Source organism: Ogataea polymorpha (assembly GCF_001664045.1).
Source record: "Ogataea polymorpha strain NCYC 495 leu1.1 chromosome Unknown OGAPOscaffold_1, whole genome shotgun sequence".
NCBI lineage: Eukaryota > Fungi > Ascomycota > Pichiomycetes > Pichiales > Pichiaceae > Ogataea > Ogataea polymorpha.
The window spans coordinates 809731-827411 of NW_017264698.1; the positions used below are offsets into that span (position 1 = coordinate 809731).

At 52.6% G+C, this 17681-nt stretch overlaps 12 protein-coding genes across 12 annotated transcripts; 6 read left to right on the forward strand and 6 right to left on the reverse strand.

The window, feature by feature from the left end:
- The first annotated feature begins 315 nt into the window (after positions 1 to 315).
- OGAPODRAFT_15270 (uncharacterized protein) lies at positions 316 to 1876 on the forward strand. The gene has a single exon (XM_018353613.1). It carries the CDS (start codon positions 346 to 348, stop codon positions 1792 to 1794), a length of 1449 nt encoding a protein of 482 aa, XP_018213224.1. The 5' UTR covers positions 316 to 345; the 3' UTR covers positions 1795 to 1876.
- Positions 1877 to 2030: 154 nt separating this feature from the next.
- OGAPODRAFT_96861 (uncharacterized protein) lies at positions 2031 to 4829 on the forward strand. Its single transcript, XM_018357918.1, has one exon. The coding sequence runs from the start codon at positions 2243 to 2245 to the stop codon at positions 4796 to 4798; it is 2556 nt and encodes an 851-aa protein (XP_018213225.1). The 5' UTR covers positions 2031 to 2242; the 3' UTR covers positions 4799 to 4829.
- A 38-nt stretch (positions 4830 to 4867) lies between these two features.
- OGAPODRAFT_15271 (uncharacterized protein) lies at positions 4868 to 6488 on the reverse strand. The gene has a single exon (XM_018353614.1). It carries the CDS (start codon positions 5804 to 5806, stop codon positions 4895 to 4897), a length of 912 nt encoding a protein of 303 aa, XP_018213226.1. The 5' UTR covers positions 5807 to 6488; the 3' UTR covers positions 4868 to 4894.
- Positions 6017 to 6359, reverse strand: OGAPODRAFT_40444 (uncharacterized protein; the record flags this gene model as incomplete). Its single annotated transcript, XM_018355392.1, has 2 exons — positions 6017 to 6154; positions 6189 to 6359. Coding segments are annotated over 2 exons (309 nt in total), but the record flags the coding sequence as incomplete, so codon positions are not given.
- Positions 6489 to 6542: 54 nt separating the features above from the next.
- Positions 6543 to 8330, forward strand: OGAPODRAFT_92031 (uncharacterized protein; the record flags this gene model as incomplete). The annotated part of the gene is made up of 1 exon (XM_018357088.1): positions 6543 to 8330. The coding sequence occupies one exon, from the start codon at positions 6543 to 6545 to the stop codon at positions 8328 to 8330; it is 1788 nt and encodes a 595-aa protein (XP_018213228.1).
- Positions 8331 to 8476: 146 nt separating this feature from the next.
- On the reverse strand, positions 8477 to 9043 carry OGAPODRAFT_41341 (uncharacterized protein; the record flags this gene model as incomplete). The annotated part of the gene is made up of 1 exon (XM_018355414.1): positions 8477 to 9043. A coding segment is annotated over one exon (567 nt), but the record flags the coding sequence as incomplete, so codon positions are not given.
- Positions 9044 to 9136: 93 nt separating this feature from the next.
- On the forward strand, positions 9137 to 9472 carry OGAPODRAFT_22786 (uncharacterized protein; the record flags this gene model as incomplete). The annotated part of the gene is made up of 1 exon (XM_018355224.1): positions 9137 to 9472. The coding sequence occupies one exon, from the start codon at positions 9137 to 9139 to the stop codon at positions 9470 to 9472; it is 336 nt and encodes a 111-aa protein (XP_018213230.1).
- On the reverse strand, positions 9139 to 11272 carry OGAPODRAFT_15273 (uncharacterized protein). The gene has a single exon (XM_018353615.1). It carries the CDS (start codon positions 10847 to 10849, stop codon positions 9965 to 9967), a length of 885 nt encoding a protein of 294 aa, XP_018213231.1. The 5' UTR covers positions 10850 to 11272; the 3' UTR covers positions 9139 to 9964.
- Positions 9139 to 17424, reverse strand: OGAPODRAFT_92037 (uncharacterized protein; the record flags this gene model as incomplete). The annotated part of the gene is made up of 1 exon (XM_018357089.1): positions 9139 to 17424. The coding sequence occupies one exon, from the start codon at positions 17422 to 17424 to the stop codon at positions 16114 to 16116; it is 1311 nt and encodes a 436-aa protein (XP_018213232.1). The 3' UTR covers positions 9139 to 16113.
- Positions 9477 to 9883, reverse strand: OGAPODRAFT_6196 (uncharacterized protein; the record flags this gene model as incomplete). The annotated part of the gene is made up of 2 exons (XM_018355789.1): positions 9477 to 9800; positions 9839 to 9883. The coding sequence occupies 2 exons, from the start codon at positions 9881 to 9883 to the stop codon at positions 9477 to 9479; spliced, it is 369 nt and encodes a 122-aa protein (XP_018213233.1).
- On the forward strand, positions 11285 to 13354 carry OGAPODRAFT_22788 (uncharacterized protein; the record flags this gene model as incomplete). The annotated part of the gene is made up of 1 exon (XM_018355225.1): positions 11285 to 13354. One exon carries the CDS (start codon positions 11285 to 11287, stop codon positions 13352 to 13354), a length of 2070 nt encoding a protein of 689 aa, XP_018213234.1.
- OGAPODRAFT_15275 (uncharacterized protein) lies at positions 13438 to 17379 on the forward strand. Its single transcript, XM_018353616.1, has one exon. The coding sequence runs from the start codon at positions 13527 to 13529 to the stop codon at positions 16053 to 16055; it is 2529 nt and encodes an 842-aa protein (XP_018213235.1). The 5' UTR covers positions 13438 to 13526; the 3' UTR covers positions 16056 to 17379.
- Positions 17425 to 17681: the final 257 nt, after the last annotated feature.

Genomic DNA, 17681 nt, shown 5'->3' on the forward strand with positions numbered 1-17681 from the left:
TAAGCAGTCGGAGTAGCTCGCTACAAACTCGCAGCAGGCACAAGCAGGCTCCCGGTGTCTATCTAGGGAGGGAGGGAGTGTTATGGAGATGGGAGGAAGCATTTTATGCGGTTCAAGACTCCATTCCGTTCTACTGGTTTGTCTTCAGTGATATGCAAATGCGACCACTGATCAGTCTGGTATTGATACAGACTGCCAGTCGGTGTCTTCAACGGTCCCTGGAAAGCGGGTAGGTGGCATTTCGGCCCTTCCTTTTTCCATTTCTTGCAATAAAAGCTGCATCAAGAAATTGTTTCCATGCTTAAATTTGTTCGCCCTCTATCGTATATCTCGAGAACAAATAAAATGAGTGTTTCTGAATCTGTCAAGCCGCTATTTACACAGATCGACAAGCTCAAGTCGGAATATGTGAGCAGACTGGCGCAGGCCGTGGCCATTCCCTCTGTTTCCAGCGACGAGTCCCTCAGACCCCAGGTGTTTGCCATGGCCGATTTTCTAAAGAAACAGCTGGAGTCTCTTGGTGCAGAGGACATCCAGCTGCGGGATCTAGGAACCCAGCCTCCGCCTGTGTCGGATCCAAAATTACAATTGCCACCAATTGTATTGGCTCGTTTCGGCAAGAACCCGGCCAAAAAAACCGTTTTAGTGTACGGCCACTACGATGTCCAGCCGGCTCTGCTTGAGGACGGCTGGAACTCAGACCCTTTCAAACTCGTTGAGAAAGAGGGCAAACTGTACGGCCGTGGCTCCACAGACGACAAGGGCCCTGTCATGGGCTGGCTTAATGCCGTCGAGGCCCACAACAAGGCCGGCATAGAGCTGCCTGTCAACCTCGTCTGTTGCTTCGAAGGCATGGAGGAGAGCGGTTCACTGGGTCTGGACGAGCTTGTTGCCCAGGAGGCAGACAAGTACTTCAAAGGCGTCGACACAGTGTGTATTTCGGACAACTACTGGCTTGGAACCAAGAAACCAGTCCTCACCTACGGTCTTCGGGGATGCAGCTACTACCAGATCACTGTGAGCGGGCCGGGCGCGGATTTGCACTCGGGTATCTTTGGAGGTGTGATTCACGAGCCAATGACTGATCTCTTTAACGTCATGTCCAAGCTGGTCGACACCCAAGGCAACATCCAGATTCCTGGGGTTAATGAGATGGTGGCCCCACTCACAGAGAAGGAGGAGCAGCTGTACGAAAAGATTGATTTTGATGTGGACGAGCTCAATCTTGCTTCTGGCTCCAACACCGCCATCTACCAGGACAAGAAGAACATCCTCATGCACAGATGGAGGTACCCTTCTTTGTCGCTGCACGGAATAGAGGGTGCTTTTTCTGGAGGAGGAGCCAAGACCGTTATCCCTGCCAAGGTTGTTGGAAAATTCTCCATAAGAACTGTTCCTGACATGGACCCACGCAAGCTGGACGAGTATGTGTTCAAGTTCTGCAAGGAGAAATTTGCCGAGCTCAAGTCTCCAAACAGCTTTAATGTCGAGCTGATCCACGATGGTAACTACTGGGTTAGTGATCCGTTCAATGAAGCCTTTACTGCTGCTAGAAAGGCAACGCAGCTTGTCTGGAATGTCGATCCTGACCTCACCAGAGAAGGTGGCTCTATTCCGATCACCCTGACTTTCGAAGAGCAGCTCAAGACCAACGTTTTGCTGCTTCCAATGGGCAAGGGAGACGACGGAGCTCACTCGATCAACGAAAAGATTGACGTTGCTAATTATCTGGAGGGTGTCAAGACGTTGAGTGCTTACTTGCACTACTACGCTGCGGGAAAGGATAGCGAGTAGCTGTATTGGATAGAACTGGAGGCAATATATAAGTGGTATGATGATGAGTAAGACTACTTCCAGGGATGTGCGATCAATTCCTGAACCCATTCCTTCTGTAGATAAGAAAAAGTAGACGGCTACCAAAATCGAAGAAATATACTTATTAGACCAAAAAAATAACTGAAAAAATAAAAATTATTTAAAAACTCAAAAATATTTAAATTTCAATCAATACTTCATGACGACCAGAAAGTCTCAGGTCGCTCTGCTCTGTCTGAAAAAGGAATTTTTGAGCGGAGCCTCCGAGGAACGGGCTATTAAACTGCTGATCAATGGCCAGTATGCCAAGCTCGCCGGCTCCGAATTGCGCCAGATATTTCATGAGCGAAGTATTCTTGAGCTATGCGATATAGGGAATTTGGGGGACCAGCAGCTGAAAAACGTCGTTGATCTCATTACAGATAAAATGATAGGCATCTCTGAAGACCTATCGTATGTATCGGCCATTTTGCTGCTCCAGGCGTTCGTCCAGACCAACTTTACAGGTCCTAGACTGCCTCTGGTAAGCGAGCTGGGCTTTCTCGTTAAACTCACAACCTCCAATCCAGCAGTTTTGTCGCTTCTGTCTCTGTCCGGTCAAAGGACCAACAAACTGGTGGAGTGGCCCATGCTTCTTATTCTATCGCTCCGTCTATTTGAGAAATTGCAACGCTGCCCAATCAGTCTTGTTGGAGCAAATCAGTCTATCGAGCCAGAAGCTGCCATCAGCCAATCAAACATCCCAGAACTCACTAAGGAAAACTATCTCCAAGCGGCTCTGTGCTGGTGGCGCGCAAGAGCCCTACAGGTCCAGCAGTCGCTGTTCCACGACCCAAATCCGGTGCTCTTTACACTGACGTGCTCGTTGCTTTGTCCTTCTTTGGTGGCCGCTCTGATGGACGATACAAATGCCAGTAGTGCCACAAACCAGTACATTCTAGTTTTATACCACCTGGAGCTGGCCAGAGCTGCGCTGAGTGCAGGATCAGAGACCCAGGCTGCAGAAAGCCTGGCCAAGGCGAAATCTGCTTCGGGATTGCAATTTGTGCTCACAGGCTGCAAGGCGAAGCGGACCAAATTCCAGGAGAAGGCATTTGCAGCACTGGCTGTTCTGGCTCGTTCGCAGGACACGCTATTGCGCTGTGGCTCGGAAAACAGACACAATCCGCAGGAAGTGGCTCTAAACGATGACCTATTTCTGGAGCGTTTGCAGTACGAAAATCTAGGAGACGATCAGGCTTTCAATGAGTTTGGCGACGAAAAACGAGTCAAGGTCGACTTCCCGAATTACGAGTCTACCGAAGACCAGGAAACAAAGCTGCTCCCGATCGCGGTCAAAGAAGAAGACATCCCTGCACCACTGAGGTCGCTGGACCCAAATAGCCAGCCTCCGCTCGCCGATCTCGACAGCGTGCAGCTTTTACTGCGTCTGGAGACCATCCGTGCAAATACCCCGGCCAATAACGCACTAGTGGGCGAGGAGCTGCGGGCCCTCGTGGAAAGAGTGCTGTTTTCACCGCCGGGAAGCGTTAACTGGCTCGTTTTTAGCAACGCTCTCTGGCAGCGGTCTCTGCTCGAAACCACCAGGCCAAAAACGGTCGAAAGAGGAGTTTTGCAGCTGTATTCGCTTGTTGAGGAGCTCGGCGTGCATGCGGAGCAGACCGCACGACTGTTCCCGAAAACCAAGGAAGAGGAGCAGTTTCCAGAATTTTTCACAGCTTCAGATCTCCAAGATGATACTACACTAATAAATGCCGTGAGATCTCAGTACATCTATGCTTTGTCGCTGAGCCCCAAGTGGTCGCTGGATTCCAGACTGGCAGAAAAGCTCATTGAACTGGGGTCCGTCAAATCTGCGCTGGAGATCTACGAAAGACTGCAGCTCTGGACAGACGCTGCGCTGTGCTACGGCTCGATAGGAAACGAGAGCAAGGCCGAGGAGTTGGTTCTACGACAACTTGCCGAATCGCCCGACGACGCGCGCGCCCTGTGCGTGCTCGGCGACGTGCGCCAGGACCCGGCGCTGTGGGAAAAAGCGTGGCAGCTTGGCCGCTACGCCAACGCAAAACGGTCGCTCGCAAAGTACTGCTACCGCCTCCCCGACGGGTCACGTGACTACGCCGCGGCGATCGGCCACCAATACGACTGTGTGCGTGCGAACCCGCTCAATTTCGACAATTGGTATTTCTACGGGTGTCTGGGCCTGGAGACGGAGAACTATGAGCTGGCCGCAGAGGCGTTCACGCGGTGTGTTGCGCTGGACGACAGCAGTCAGTACTCGTGGTCTAATCTGGCGTCGGCACTGTTGCGGCTGGACAAGCTGAAGGAAGCTTTCACGGCGTTGCAGCGTGCAGTCAGCTCTGGCGACACGGAAAAGGCTTCGTGGAAGATCTGGGAGAACTACCTGATTGTGGCAGCGAAGCTGGGCCGTTGGGACGACGTGCTTCTTGCCTCGCGTACTTTGCTGGACACCCGGAAGCATGACGGCGACGGCTCGTTGGATATCCCGATTTTGGAGAAACTGGCCGGCCTACTTGTTTCTGAACCGTATGACGAGGAGGCGCGACAGACGTATTTCGAAAGAACTTGTGTCAAGTTCCTGTGTCAGGAGGTGCCGGCCGTAGTCAACTACAGTGCTCGCGTGTGGCGCATTGTGGCTAAGGTTGACTTGTGGCGCAAGAAGCCTTGGCTGGCGCTCGAGGACTACGAGAAAGCGTACCGGGCGGCGATCAGTCGGCCCGAGCTCGAGGTCGATGAGGACGCGTGGCGCGAGGCGGTGACGGCGTGCGAGGATTTGGTGTCTGCGTATGAGAATTTTGGCGAGCTGCCGGGGAAACACAATGCCGGCGATGTGGTCTGCAAGGACTGGCGATTCAAGGCGCGGTCGACAGTGCGGTCACTGCTGTCGAAGGGCAAGGTTTGGGAGGACACTGCAGAGTATGCGAGGTTGCAGGAGTTGAGAGATGAAATGAAAAATAAATAGAGAATGAGCTGGAAAGTGGTAGCACGGAGACACCGTGAAAATAATTTAAAAAATAAAAAAAATGGTAGCAATAATTTGGCACTACAAAACGGCTTGTCACGAGCACGCGCTGTGGATCTTCTTCTTGCGTCTCTTTGGCTTTTCTCTCACAGGACTCCTCTCCTTTCTGAATGAGGCAGATTCTCTAAGTTCGGACTCGGCGGCGATCGTGTCGTAGTCGGTGATCGATAGCATGAGCGTGAACTTTGTCCTGGTCAGCACCCATGTTTTGTGCACGGCGTGTGGCAAAACGTCCTCGTTGAACGCCTTGTCGAGAAACCGCAGCAAGTTCGACACTGCGAGCCGACTGGCGTCAGAATACTCGACCCGCAGCCCCCATACAAAAATATAAAATATCAGCACGTACAAAGAGCCCAGGTTATTGGCCTCCTTGCACAGAAGCCCAATAACCGCCAGGTCCACGTGCGCAGCAAACAACAGCAGCGGATACTCAATATAGGTGACCAGCGGCGTAATTGCGAGCGACAACGGGTGTTTGGGAAACGACTCGATGATGCAGTAATTGGTGAGGTTGAGCAGCGAGTATGCGGCAAAAGGAAAGATCTTGAGCACATTGGTTGGCGTTGTGAGCCACAGACACGCATAAACCAGCAGATGTGTATTTTCAGACTTGAGAATCTCGGCCAGCGGAACTGTATGGTAGTCCATCTGGTGAGACTTGACCGAGCCCGAGGGAGCAGCCACCATCAGCTCCGGGTCCAGAATGTGTCTCCTGTACACAACTAGTGAGTAGGTACAGATCGAGCCCGCAAGGGAGAGATTATACCAGGGCACAGACGCAAAGATCAGGGAGGCTGGACTGAGGAATCTGCAAAAGTGCATCACCGCACCCAGAAACGTGACAAAGTGAGAAAAAATCCATATGTATTGCAGGCTGTCGTTGGGGAAGATGTTGAGCACGGACTCGGAGACGCGCTTCCAGGGAATCAGCGCCACCAGGCCGGCCATTTTATCTATAATCCCACTCTTCATAATAGCAAAGGTTGAAGAGTTTTTTGGTCCAGCGGGTGTCAGAAATATGGCGGCAGAATTAGATAAGCCACAGAGCCGGGTTAAATATATACAGGGCGAGGCAGAAACCCGCAGACGACTGGATGACAGCCAACCGTCCGCTCACTCCTTCAGCAGCGGCGTGCCTGGCTCTGACTTCTGTGGGGCATCTTTGGCGTGGTGGCCAATCAGATCGCGCAGCTTTTCGGGGATATCCTCAAACGCAAGGTCTTCAGGTGTCACAGTGACGCTCTCACCTTTCAATGCCAGGATGTCTTCTATGTTTATGCGATGGTCAGAAAAGATCTCAAGTTAGTTCTCAGTACTATGGAAAACTTACCTTTAGATGATCTGCAATTAGATGTCTATTCTTGCAGCCCGGACACTGTACCAACACGGTTCCCGAGGTGTAGGCCTGCTTGGAGATAATATGGGACGACCTCTCATGGCACTTTTTGCAGGTGAAAGCCAGCATCAGCATCGGTTTCTCCATCTTGACAGCCGACGAGTGCGGGCGCACGGAAAAGACGTTGGCTGATCTGACGGCCGGCTGCGGACACGGCAGCCTGGAAATTGGAGGAGTCCACAACCTCAGGATCCTGGATCCCACGGCTGCCGTTCTGGCGATTCTGCAAATGTTCCACATGAATTAGAAATAAATAAAATAAATAAAAGTGAAAAAAATTATTTTTTTATGCTACGAAGGTGGATTTTCGCCAGACGTTTGGCCACCAAGACGAGACTGCCGCAGGGCAGGATACCGGAACCTCCGTCTATGAGCGACGAGGAGCTGCTGGAAGCGATCGAAAATGACCCCGAGATCGTGAACGACAAAAAATGGCGAAACTCGTACTACCACCAGCTCTCGCAGCTGTCTGGAGTGCTGGACTCGCGATTTCAGGAACAGCTGCAGAAAAACCTGCGCAAAATCGAGAGCTACAACGTGCGCATCAACACGCCGATTGAGGAGCGCATTCGCGTGGATCTCACCAAGGAAAACCTCACGTTCAAAGACTTCTATTCCAATGTATTAGTTGCAAAGGCTATCGAGAGATCGACCGGCATCACTACGGCAACAGAATTCCAGAAGCGGATCTTTGCGCTGGCAAGCGGATACGTGAGCACAGTGGCGGTAGGCGAGCCGGGAACAGGCAGAAGCACAGCATTATTCACGCACGGTCTCTTTCTTCGCCGTGCTCCGGCTCGCGGAGAGGGAATAAACTCACTTGTGTTGGTGAACTCCGGGTTGCAGGCAGCTCAAATGCAAAAGTATGCGGAAAAAGTGTATCAGAGCATCCGTCGGGTCAAACCACAAAGCCTACCCAATATTCAGACGATGGCACAGTTTCTGTATCGTGCAGACCAACAAACAGAAGAGCAGCAGATCAAGGACCTTATGGAAACTCCGTGCCCCCACGTCCTTGTGTCCACGCCCCAGCGTCTGCTGGATTTGCTGGCCACTCGAGGCATGTATTTCATGAAGGTGAACAGTCTCGCATACATTGGAGTGGACGACATTGACCATATGATGGACGTCGGCGCGCCGATCGACGACCAACGCAAAACGCCTATCGTGAAGCTGCTAGATTACGTGCTCAAACTCCAAGACTACCGACGTTTTCACAACGAGCCGCATCCGCAGCTGCTGTTCACCACCACGCCGCCCACTCCGCGGTTGTTTTTGGACGAGTTGCAGGAAAGCACACAATGGTTTGACTGGAGCAAATTCCACGAAATGGGCAATTTCTCCAGGGGAAACATGGCAGACACTTGTGTTGTGCCCAAGAACGTCGGAGTAGGGTGCGTTCTTGTGCGGCCAAACATGAGCAAATCCAAAAAAGTTCGCACAAATCTGGTGAACATGAAAGCTCCTAATTATGGCGACCGCCAAGATTGGGAGCAGCAGGCCGACGGAGAGACGGCTTACGTGAAGTACTGGAAACGTAAACGCAGCCTAATGGATAAGCAGGTTCGCGAGGGCGAGCTGGCGGTGCTTGTTTCCGGACTGGTCAAGCTGCTGAAGAAGCAGAAACAAAATTTCCAGAAACCTGTCTTGGTGATAGTTTCTGACGAAACCAGTGTGATGAAGGTACAAGGTCTGCTCACAAAGCTTGGGAAGAATGCCGAGGTGTATCATGGCCAAGAACTTGGCACGGCTGCAAAAGAACTGCTGCTGGTGGCCAACGTCAGCACGGTCGAAGGCCTGACGTTCAAGTCTCTGGACACTATAATTGTTCTGGGCCTAGACGCGCTTCGCGACACAAAATCGTTTGTCAGTCTTTCTGGCAGGTTCCGCAACGAGACTGGATTGATTGAGCAGAACCAATTTGGCCTTGTGGAGGACGAAAAAGAGGTGAAAAATAAAATGATCATTTTGTCACCGGTTCTCGACATTGGCGAAGAAGAAAGAAACCATTTACGTCGTCTGTGTCTGCGTGGCGGCCTTGTCAAGTGGATTGACGTCGTGGGAGTTTCTGAATGAACCCTGTATATATGTATAGTAGTAGATAGTAATTAGACCCCTTCTAAAACGCTCTGTCTTACGCTCTCGACTATCTGCTCTCGGCTTGGCTCTGAGGTCTGCGAATTGTCAGTCTGCTCGAATTCCACGTCCTTCTCGCGCCAAACAAGCGACCGGATGCGCTCCTCCACTTGCAAACACGTGTTTTCGATTTTCTGGATCGTCTCTCTGTCATTTCTGATTTTCTCCTCCATCTTGAGAATCAGTCCCTCGCGCGACTGGTGCAGACGGTAACTGTTGAGCAGATGGTGCAAGTTAATCAAAATCACACGGATCTGCTCAATTTTCACGTGTGCCAAAGCCGGGTTCTTGGCCAGCAGACCCGTAAATTCCAGAAAGTTTAGCAACAGCGACTTTGTCATTTTCTTGAGTTCCTCGATACGTTCCACCGTGAACGTCTCCTCTTCGACATTCTCGGCCTCTTCATATAACTGCTGGATTCCCGACTCCTCCAGCGTAATGAACTTGTCCTCAAAGTTCCAGATATCTCCAAAAGAGCGGTACTGCGGCTTGTTAGGGGGCAGAGGAGGAACAAGAAACCGCAGATCTTTGGTCTCCGAAAGCAGCTTCTCTGCATCCGGGCCGTGTTGTCTGCGCAATTCAGCCGCACGCTGCACATTCTCGGCAGTGAAAAAGCGAACGTACGGCGGAGGCGGCGGATAAAGAGAGGATATCAAATCGGACATGGAGAAACTTAAATTTGGTGATTTTTTTTATTTGTTTAATTTTCTTTCAAACCGTTCGCCTTCGTGAAAATTGCCGACCAAATGGATATTGATTTGCCTGCGCCAGCGCCTCAACAAGCCAAGAAAAAGCGCTTTGAGGTCAAAAAGTGGACCGCAGTGGCCTTCTGGACCTGGGATCAGAACAACGAGACTTGTGCTATCTGTAGAAACCACCTGATGGAACCGTGTATCGACTGCGGCAATAACCCGAACTTTGGCGCAAACTCGAGAACAGCAACCCACACAAAGTGTCCGCGCGCTGTGGGAGTGTGCAACCACTCGTTCCACCTTCACTGCATCGATACATGGATCCAGAAAAGAAACTCGTGTCCTTTGGACAACTCAGATTGGTCAATTAAGGATATTCTCAAAGATTAGAAGTCTATTTACCGAGCTGTCGCCAAACATTCTTGAAGGCGCCAATCAAGTCGCAGTCTCCTCCAACTAGCTTTACTATTTCTCTCTTGACGACCTCGAGCTTGAGCATGAAGCGCATGGAGTCGTTTCTGGTTTGCAGTTGGTCCAACTCGCACAGCTCGGCGATCTTGGGGTCAACAGACTGATCGTGTGACTTCGGAACAGCCGCCAGGATGCGCAAATCGTTTGTGCGGCCGTAAAGCTCGGCGAACCTCGAGGCCTCGGCTCGGAAGTTTTGCACTGCTGCGTTTTCCGAGCCTAACTCGCCCTCCACGTATACCACGATTTTCTGGCGTTAGTTTGTTACTGTGCACATATTCTACTCACCTCGAGCTGCGCAAGCAACTTTGGATATTCAAACACACTCAACATGTCAACGTCAAGACCTAACTAAATTTTTTTCCATCGAACACCAAAATAAACATCCTGGCTGTGCATGGTTTTGGCGATTTTTCAGAGCTGCTCAACCGTGTGCACCGTTTGGTCTTTGTCAACGGAGGAGATGCCGAAAGAGTCGTACAGACCTGCGTGTGAGTCGGACATGTCCAACGATCCGTATTGGGCCTTGGCCAGGGCGCCGTGATTCTGTTTTGGTACGAAAAACAACCCCAGAACGGCGACAATGTTGAGGGCCTGCACCACAGCAAGCAGTGCGACAGAATCGAATAAATAACCAAACCCCCAATGTGTTGTCATAACAACGAGCACAGCTACCGTCTCTCCGACATTCTGGTACGGTTTCCTGCCACAGAAGTACGTGCTGTAGCACTCTGCTAGCTTGGTGGCCACCACGAGCACCATGCCGATCTGCGCGGGTGTTCCGGCAGGTATGGGCGGCGAGTTTTGCAGGCTGTAAGATAGTGGGCTTGCGTTTGACGGCACAGGCGACACGGCCAGAAGCGCGGCCAGGACAGGCGCTGTTTGCGGTTTGTGTTTCGGAGGGTAACTTCCCGATATCACAAGGTTGCTGTCGTTGTTGCACAGTGGCAGATGGTCTATTGTCTCTGTCCTGTTTGCGGGAATTGAGCTGGGCGTGAAAAAGAAGCGGTTTTGACGGGGCAGAGAGCCGGGTCTAGCGGCAGATATTGGGCTGTTTATCCGTGACTGTTGGATCCACAGGAACAGCAGATAGGCGTCCAGAAACGCACGGAGCACCAGAGAAAGAGCCATTTTCAGGTCTGGCTGCCATGCCGACGACAACACGCAGTTCGCCATGTCCAGCACGGTGCCCAGGATTGGCACTAAACTCGCCGTGGAGCCGACCGTCGGCATGGTGGCCACCGGCATGAGGGCGAATCCTAGCGTGTTTGCCAGCTTTGCAGCCTCGTAAACTGACATGGCGAAAGAAGAAGGAAAGGGCACTTTTATTTATTTCCTTCTGGAAGATGTCGAATTTCAACGTCAAAGATAAGAATTCTTATCTGTACGCATAATCATGCGTCCCAATAAAGATTTGCTTTTTCACCAATACGGAACCTGTAGAGAAGGACATAGTCAAGATACCGCGATGGGAAACTGCTATCGGAGCGGACGCGAGGTCCGGGCTGCGAGCAGCGGCAGTAGTCTCGACTTGTGCCAAGTTGTTTTCTGGACTTAGCAGCAGGACCAGCCACACCCCCTCCAGTCGCTGAGGCGGTGCTTTCCCTCCTCCCCTTCATGGAACGCTGTGGAACGTGCCTACAGTTTGTGGCTGGTGGGACAAAATTCGAGTCCCGCCGGGTAACAAAGTTTGTTATTTATATTTTATTATTTCGCTTCGCTGTTATTGCCACTATGGATGAAACATTAATCCAAACTATCAACAAGCTCCAGGACGCTCTCGCGCCTCTTGGCTCCGGCTCGACCTCGCCGGTTGATCTGCCGCAGATAACCGTTGTCGGGTCCCAATCGTCGGGAAAGAGCTCTGTGTTGGAGAACATTGTTGGCCGCGAGTTCCTTCCTAGAGGAACGGGCATTGTGACTAGACGGCCGCTGATTTTGCAACTGATCAACCGGCGCAGCAACAGCAAGAGTGCTGCAAGCGATCTGATTGACATCCAGACCACAGACGCGCAGGGAAACAAGACAGAGAACAACGCTGAAGAATGGGGAGAGTTTCTGCACCTGCCGGGCAAGAAGTTCTACAATTTCGACGATATCAGGGATGAGATCGTGAGGGAGACGGAGGCCAAGACGGGCAAAAATGCCGGAATCAGCTCTGTGCCCATCAATCTGCGGATCTATTCGCCACACGTGCTGACGCTGACCCTGGTCGACTTGCCGGGACTCACGAAAGTGCCTGTGGGCGACCAGCCAAAGGATATCGAGAAACAGATCAGAGACATGATCATGAAGTTTATATCGAAGCCGAACGCCATCATCTTGGCTGTCAATGCTGCCAACCAGGACCTGGCGAATAGTGACGGGTTGAAGCTGGCCAGAGAGGTCGACCCCGAGGGACTCAGAACCATCGGTGTGCTGACGAAGGTCGACCTGATGGACCAGGGAACCGATGTGATTGACATTCTTGCCGGCCGAGTGATCCCGCTGCGATCCGGATACGTTCCTGTGATTAACAGGGGCCAGAAGGACATTGAGAGTCGCAAGACCATCAGAGAGGCCCTGAACGACGAGAGACGATTCTTCGAGAATCATCCTTCGTATAGTAGCAAGGCTCACTATTGCGGTACTCCTTACCTGGCCAAGAAGCTGAATGCGATCCTGCTGAACCACATTAGAACCACACTTCCTGAGATCAAGGCCAGAATCGAGACAGCGTTGAAGAAGTATCAGCAGGAGCTTTCTGCCCTTGGTCCGGAGATGGCCGAGTCACCAAGCTCGATCGTTTTAAGCGTGATCACCGACTTCTGCAACGACTACACGGGAATCCTGGACGGACAAACCAAGGACATCTCGTCCAACGAGCTGAGCGGAGGAGCCAGAATCAGCTTCGTGTTCCACGAGATCTTCAAGAACGGAGTGTATGCTCTTGACCCATTTGACCAGATCAAAGACGCAGACATCAGAACCATCATGTACAACTCGTCAGGTTCTGCTCCGTCGTTGTTTGTGGGCACACAGGCTTTTGAGGTGCTTGTGAAACAGCAGATCCACAGATTTCAGGACCCTTCACTCAGATGCATTACGCTTGTGTTTGACGAGCTGGTGCGTATTTTGTCGCAGATTCTTGCGCAGCCAGAGTACGCAAGATATCCCGGCTTGAAAGAACAGATCTCCCAGATTTTCATCCAGTACCTACGGGAGTCTGTGCTGCCGACAAACGCGTTTGTTGAGGATATTATTAAGGCCGAACAGACGTACATTAATACAGCGCACCCTGACCTGCTCAAGGGGTCTCAGGCGCTTGCCATGGTCCAAGAGAAATTGCATCCTACGCCTGTCCAGGTTGATCCAAAGACAGGAAAGCCGCTACCTGCTCCAGCACACTCGGCCTCATCCGTCAACGACGAGGAGAACAAGTCCTCGTCGTTCTTTGGTGGCTTCTTCTCGTCCAAGAATAAAAAACGGTTGGCTGCCATGGAGGCTCCTCCAAGCGTGCTGAAGGCCACGGGCCAGATGACTGATAGAGAGACCCAGGAGACAGAGGTGATAAAGTTGCTTATACATTCGTACTTCAACATTGTCAAGCGGACGGTGGCTGACATTGTCCCAAAGGCCGTGATGCTCAAGCTGATCCAGCAGTCCAAGAACGACATCCAGAAGGTGCTTTTGGAGAAACTGTACGGTAACAAGGACCTGGAATCGCTTGTGAAGGAGAACGAGATCACTGTTGCAAGAAGAAAGGAGTGCAAGAAGATGGTGGAGGTGCTCAAACACGCTTCGGAGATCGTTTCTACAGTCTAGGCCATCCGAGATTGATACATGCACGACCACCTGAAGAATTAATCTGTGTTATTTTCAGTAAAATTGTAGTTTTTCAAGAGTGGCGAATCTAGACATAGACGGGTTAGCTGGCAATACGACCGCATTTTTGATACGCTAGCCGCTGATATTTAGGTTTATGTCTGTTACACGAATGTGCCGGGCGTTTCCGAGCCGGAACGTCTCTTTTTTGCGCTGTGGGGCCCGTTTACTGCTGAACAGGCAGGTATCCCGGACGGTGTCCAATAAGGTGTCCCCGACTGCGGATTTAGCCAATTTCAAGGTTCCGAGCACTGTTGGGCCCTCTGGGCGGTTTCTCAGGTCTGGTGGTGTTCGTTTCAACTCATCGAAGAAATTCAACAGCGACGGCGATCGTGAATTGACTGACGAGGAGGCCGAAGAGCTGTTGATCGATTTGAAGAAAATTTGGTACAAAAAGGATTTGAGCGAGGAGGAACAGAGGGAGAAAATCAGACAGCTGTTCGACAAGTACGAGATTGGTGGACTTATTTCGCCGTCCTCGACAAAAATGATCAACACGATTCTGACAGACGAGATGGCCACTCGTGCGGGTGAGAAGATGGAGAACGTGCACAAGTTCCACAAGTCGCTGCTGGATTACCATACTGAAAAGCAGGAGCGGTTCAACGAGCGGGAAGACAAGGACGGGTTGTTTGGCAGCAAGTTCAGTTCGCCTACGAGAGGCGCCGGCAAGGGCGACGGTTCAGGCGTGGGTGGAAATCCTACAGGGCCTATGGGTCCAATGGGGCCCGGATTGAGGCCCGACGTGCTGTTGTTTTGGATTTCGACGGGACTGTTGATGTACTATCTTTTTTCCCTGGAGTCGCACGAGCACGAGATCACGTGGCAGGAGTTCCGCACATCGCTGCTGGACAAAGGTTACGTGGAGAAGCTGGTGGTGGTCAACAACAACCTTGTGCGGGTGGTGATGAACGAGTTGGGTCGGAGCCAGCCGGTGCACGACTCGCGCACCGAGTATTACTTCACAATCGGCTCTGTGCAGGTGTTTGAGGAGAAGCTGAAGCAGGCGCAAGAGGAGAACAATGTTCCCGAGGAGTTGCGGCTGCCAGTGATATATGTGCAGAACGCGTCTGTGTTCAAGGCGCTGTACAATATCCTGCCGACGGTGCTGTTGTTTGCGTTCATCATCTGGTCGTCGAAAAAGATGCTCAACAGCGCTCCGGGCATTGGGGGTGGCTTATTTGGCGCTGCAGGCAACCGTTTCAAGCGGTTTAATGCGGAGAAAAGCGTCAAGATCAAGTTTGACGACGTTGCTGGTTGTGACGAGGCCAAGGAGGAGATCATGGAGTTTGTCAAGTTTCTGAAAAATCCAGAAAAGTACGAGCGTTTGGGCGCCAAGATCCCGCGGGGAGCCATTCTGACAGGCCCTCCGGGAACGGGAAAGACGATGCTGGCGAAGGCGACGGCCGGTGAGGCGGGCGTGCCGTTCTACAGCGTTTCTGGGTCTGAGTTTGTGGAGATGTTTGTTGGAGTCGGGGCGTCGCGGGTGCGCGAGCTCTTCAAGACGGCGCGCGAAAACGCGCCGTCGATTATCTTTGTGGACGAGATCGATGCGATCGGCAAGTCGCGGTCAAAAGGCCGTACTGCCGGCAGCAACGACGAGAGAGAAAACACCTTGAACCAACTGCTCGTCGAGATGGACGGTTTCACCACATCTGACTACGTGGTGGTGCTTGCGGGCACGAACCGTGCCGATGTTTTGGACCAGGCATTGCTCAGACCGGGCCGGTTTGACAGGAAGATATATCTAGACAACCCGGAGCTGGAGGGCAGAAAGGCCATTTTCGACGTGCACCTGCGCAACATCAAGCTGAAGGAAGGGGCCGACCTGGACGATCTCAAGGGCAGGCTTGCGACGATGACGCCCGGCTTTTCCGGCGCAGACATTGCCAACTGCTGCAACGAGGCCGCTCTGATCGCGGCCAGGCACAACGAGGAGTTTGTCGACCTGCACGACTTCGAGCAGGCGATTGAGCGTGTGATTGCTGGGCTGGAGAAGAAAAGCAAGCTGCTGTCACCGGACGAGAAGCGCATTGTTGCGTACCACGAGGCCGGACACGCCATCTGTGGCTGGTTCTTGGAGAACGCCGACCCGCTGCTCAAGGTGTCGATTGTGCCGCGTGGCCAGGGGGCCCTGGGCTATGCGCAGTATCTGCCGCCAGACATTTATCTGTACAGCACGAGAAAACTGCTGGACCGCATGACAATGACGTTGGGCGGGCGTGTGTCGGAGGAGCTGCACTTCAACTCTGTCACGAGCGGCGGCTCGGACGATTTCGAAAAGGTGACGAATCTAGCGCAGAAGATGGTGCTGGAGTGCGGCATGTCGCCGAAGGTGGGGCTTGTGAACTACAACGTGGACCGCGGCAACGACATGACGAAACCGTTCAGCGACAAGACCTCGAGCCTGATCGACTCCGAGATCCACCGCATTGTGGACGAATGCTACCAGCGGTGCAAGGGTTTGTTGATGGAAAAATCCAAGGAGGTGGCACTTGTTGCCGAGGAGCTGCTGTCGAAAGAGGTGATCACCAGAGAGGACATGATCCGGCTGCTGGGCAAACGGCCGTTCTCCAACAAGAACGACGCTTTCGACAAGTATCTGGCCGAGAAAGAGGAGCGGGAAGGGGAGGAGAAGTAATTCTACAATTGTCTTGTCTATAGTATGCTAGAGAATCTAGACCCGAATGTTTTGAGCGCTAGTAGTCGCCGTAGAGAGCCACATTGAAGCCGAGGCCGGAGCGGCCGCGGCCGGCGATCGGCAGCTCGTAGTAGACGTTGCAGTGGGCCACAGAGCCGACTTTGTAGGTGAGGCCCAACGCTGCGCCCGAGCGCCAGCTGAGCAGCTGTGCCGGGTCGGAGGCCACCTGGCCGCCGTTGAGGCCGACGTACACACGCAGCGGGTAGGCAGGGTCGACAAAAAGCAGTCTGGAGAGCAGTCTCAGGTTTCCACTGACATAGGAGGTGCCGCCAAACCGGGTCTCGCTGAGACTTGGGTAGCCGAGCGTTTTGGAGCCCAGCACGTCGAGATAGAACTTGTCGTGGTAATGGATGGTTTTGGAGCCGCTAAGGTTGACGATGTGGCCTGCCGCGAGCTGGCAGTCCAGCGTGAGGCTGTTTCTGAAGACCGACTTGATGAGCTGCAGCGACGACTCGAACTTGACGAATTTTTCTGGGCTGGTGTTGGAAAGCCCCGTGAGCTCGTTTCTCAGGCTCCAGTGGAACCCGTTAAGGGGAAGTGCGTTTTTGGACGCCGGCAGGTATGTGAGCCTATCGCATGCGACGGAAAGCAGCACCGACTCTTTGAAATGGTCGCCCGCGTAGGTTTTGATCTCGTCGCTGGCACCGTCGCTGACGCGCAGCGTCGTTCTCTTGACGAGCGAGATGGCTGCCGAGAAGGCAGCGGTAAAGTTCCTGAACAGCTTCAGTTTCTCCACGCCCAGCGTTCCCGAGCCGACCCATTGCTGCTCCGACTGGAAGCGTGCGTCGTTTGCATTCGACACAAACCCGTCCGCAAACAGTTTCAGCGACGTGTCCACCATGGGAGCCTTGTACAGCACGTTGAGCAGCCGCACAGGCGATTCTGGCACGAGTCCGGCCAGCGACGACACCTGTAGTAGCTCCGCGTTGCCAAACGTGTTGTTGTTGATGTAATTGAGCATCAATTGGTTGCCCTCTGGGGTGTAGACACTGCCGACGGTGGTGTGGGCCAATTTGGCGGGAATAAGGTCGAATTTCGCCGTCACACAAAGCGGGCTGTGCGGATCCTGCGCGGCGGGCTCCACTTTGGCCGCGACACTGTCGAAACAGCCTGTGAACGCGAGGTTTCCGAGGGCCGACTGACACCTGCTGTTGAGCTGGCCGACGGTGAGGTCGGCAGAGGAGAGCAGCGGTGACAGCAGCTTGTTGAAGAAGTTGTCTGAAAACTGCTCGCCGCCGGTGACGGAGACGGCCTTGAGATTGACTCCGGCCGTGGCGTTTTGTTGGAGCACTTCTGAGGGAGAAGACATGAGAAAAAATATTTAAATCAATATTTCAAAAAAATTGATTGGAGGGACAGAAAGAAAATGGGCATTATCTATGGGGGTAGCAGGAAGACGGGGTAGACAGATAGGTGAGAAGTGGACAAGGAAGCCGGTGGGGTGTGGGGCTTCTGGTGGCTCACTCCATGTATACCTCGCTCCACACTACTCTACGTCCTTCGGGACATTTGGTCAATCGAAAAAATACAGAGAAGATTAGCATGGCCCCTGCATAAGGATGACAC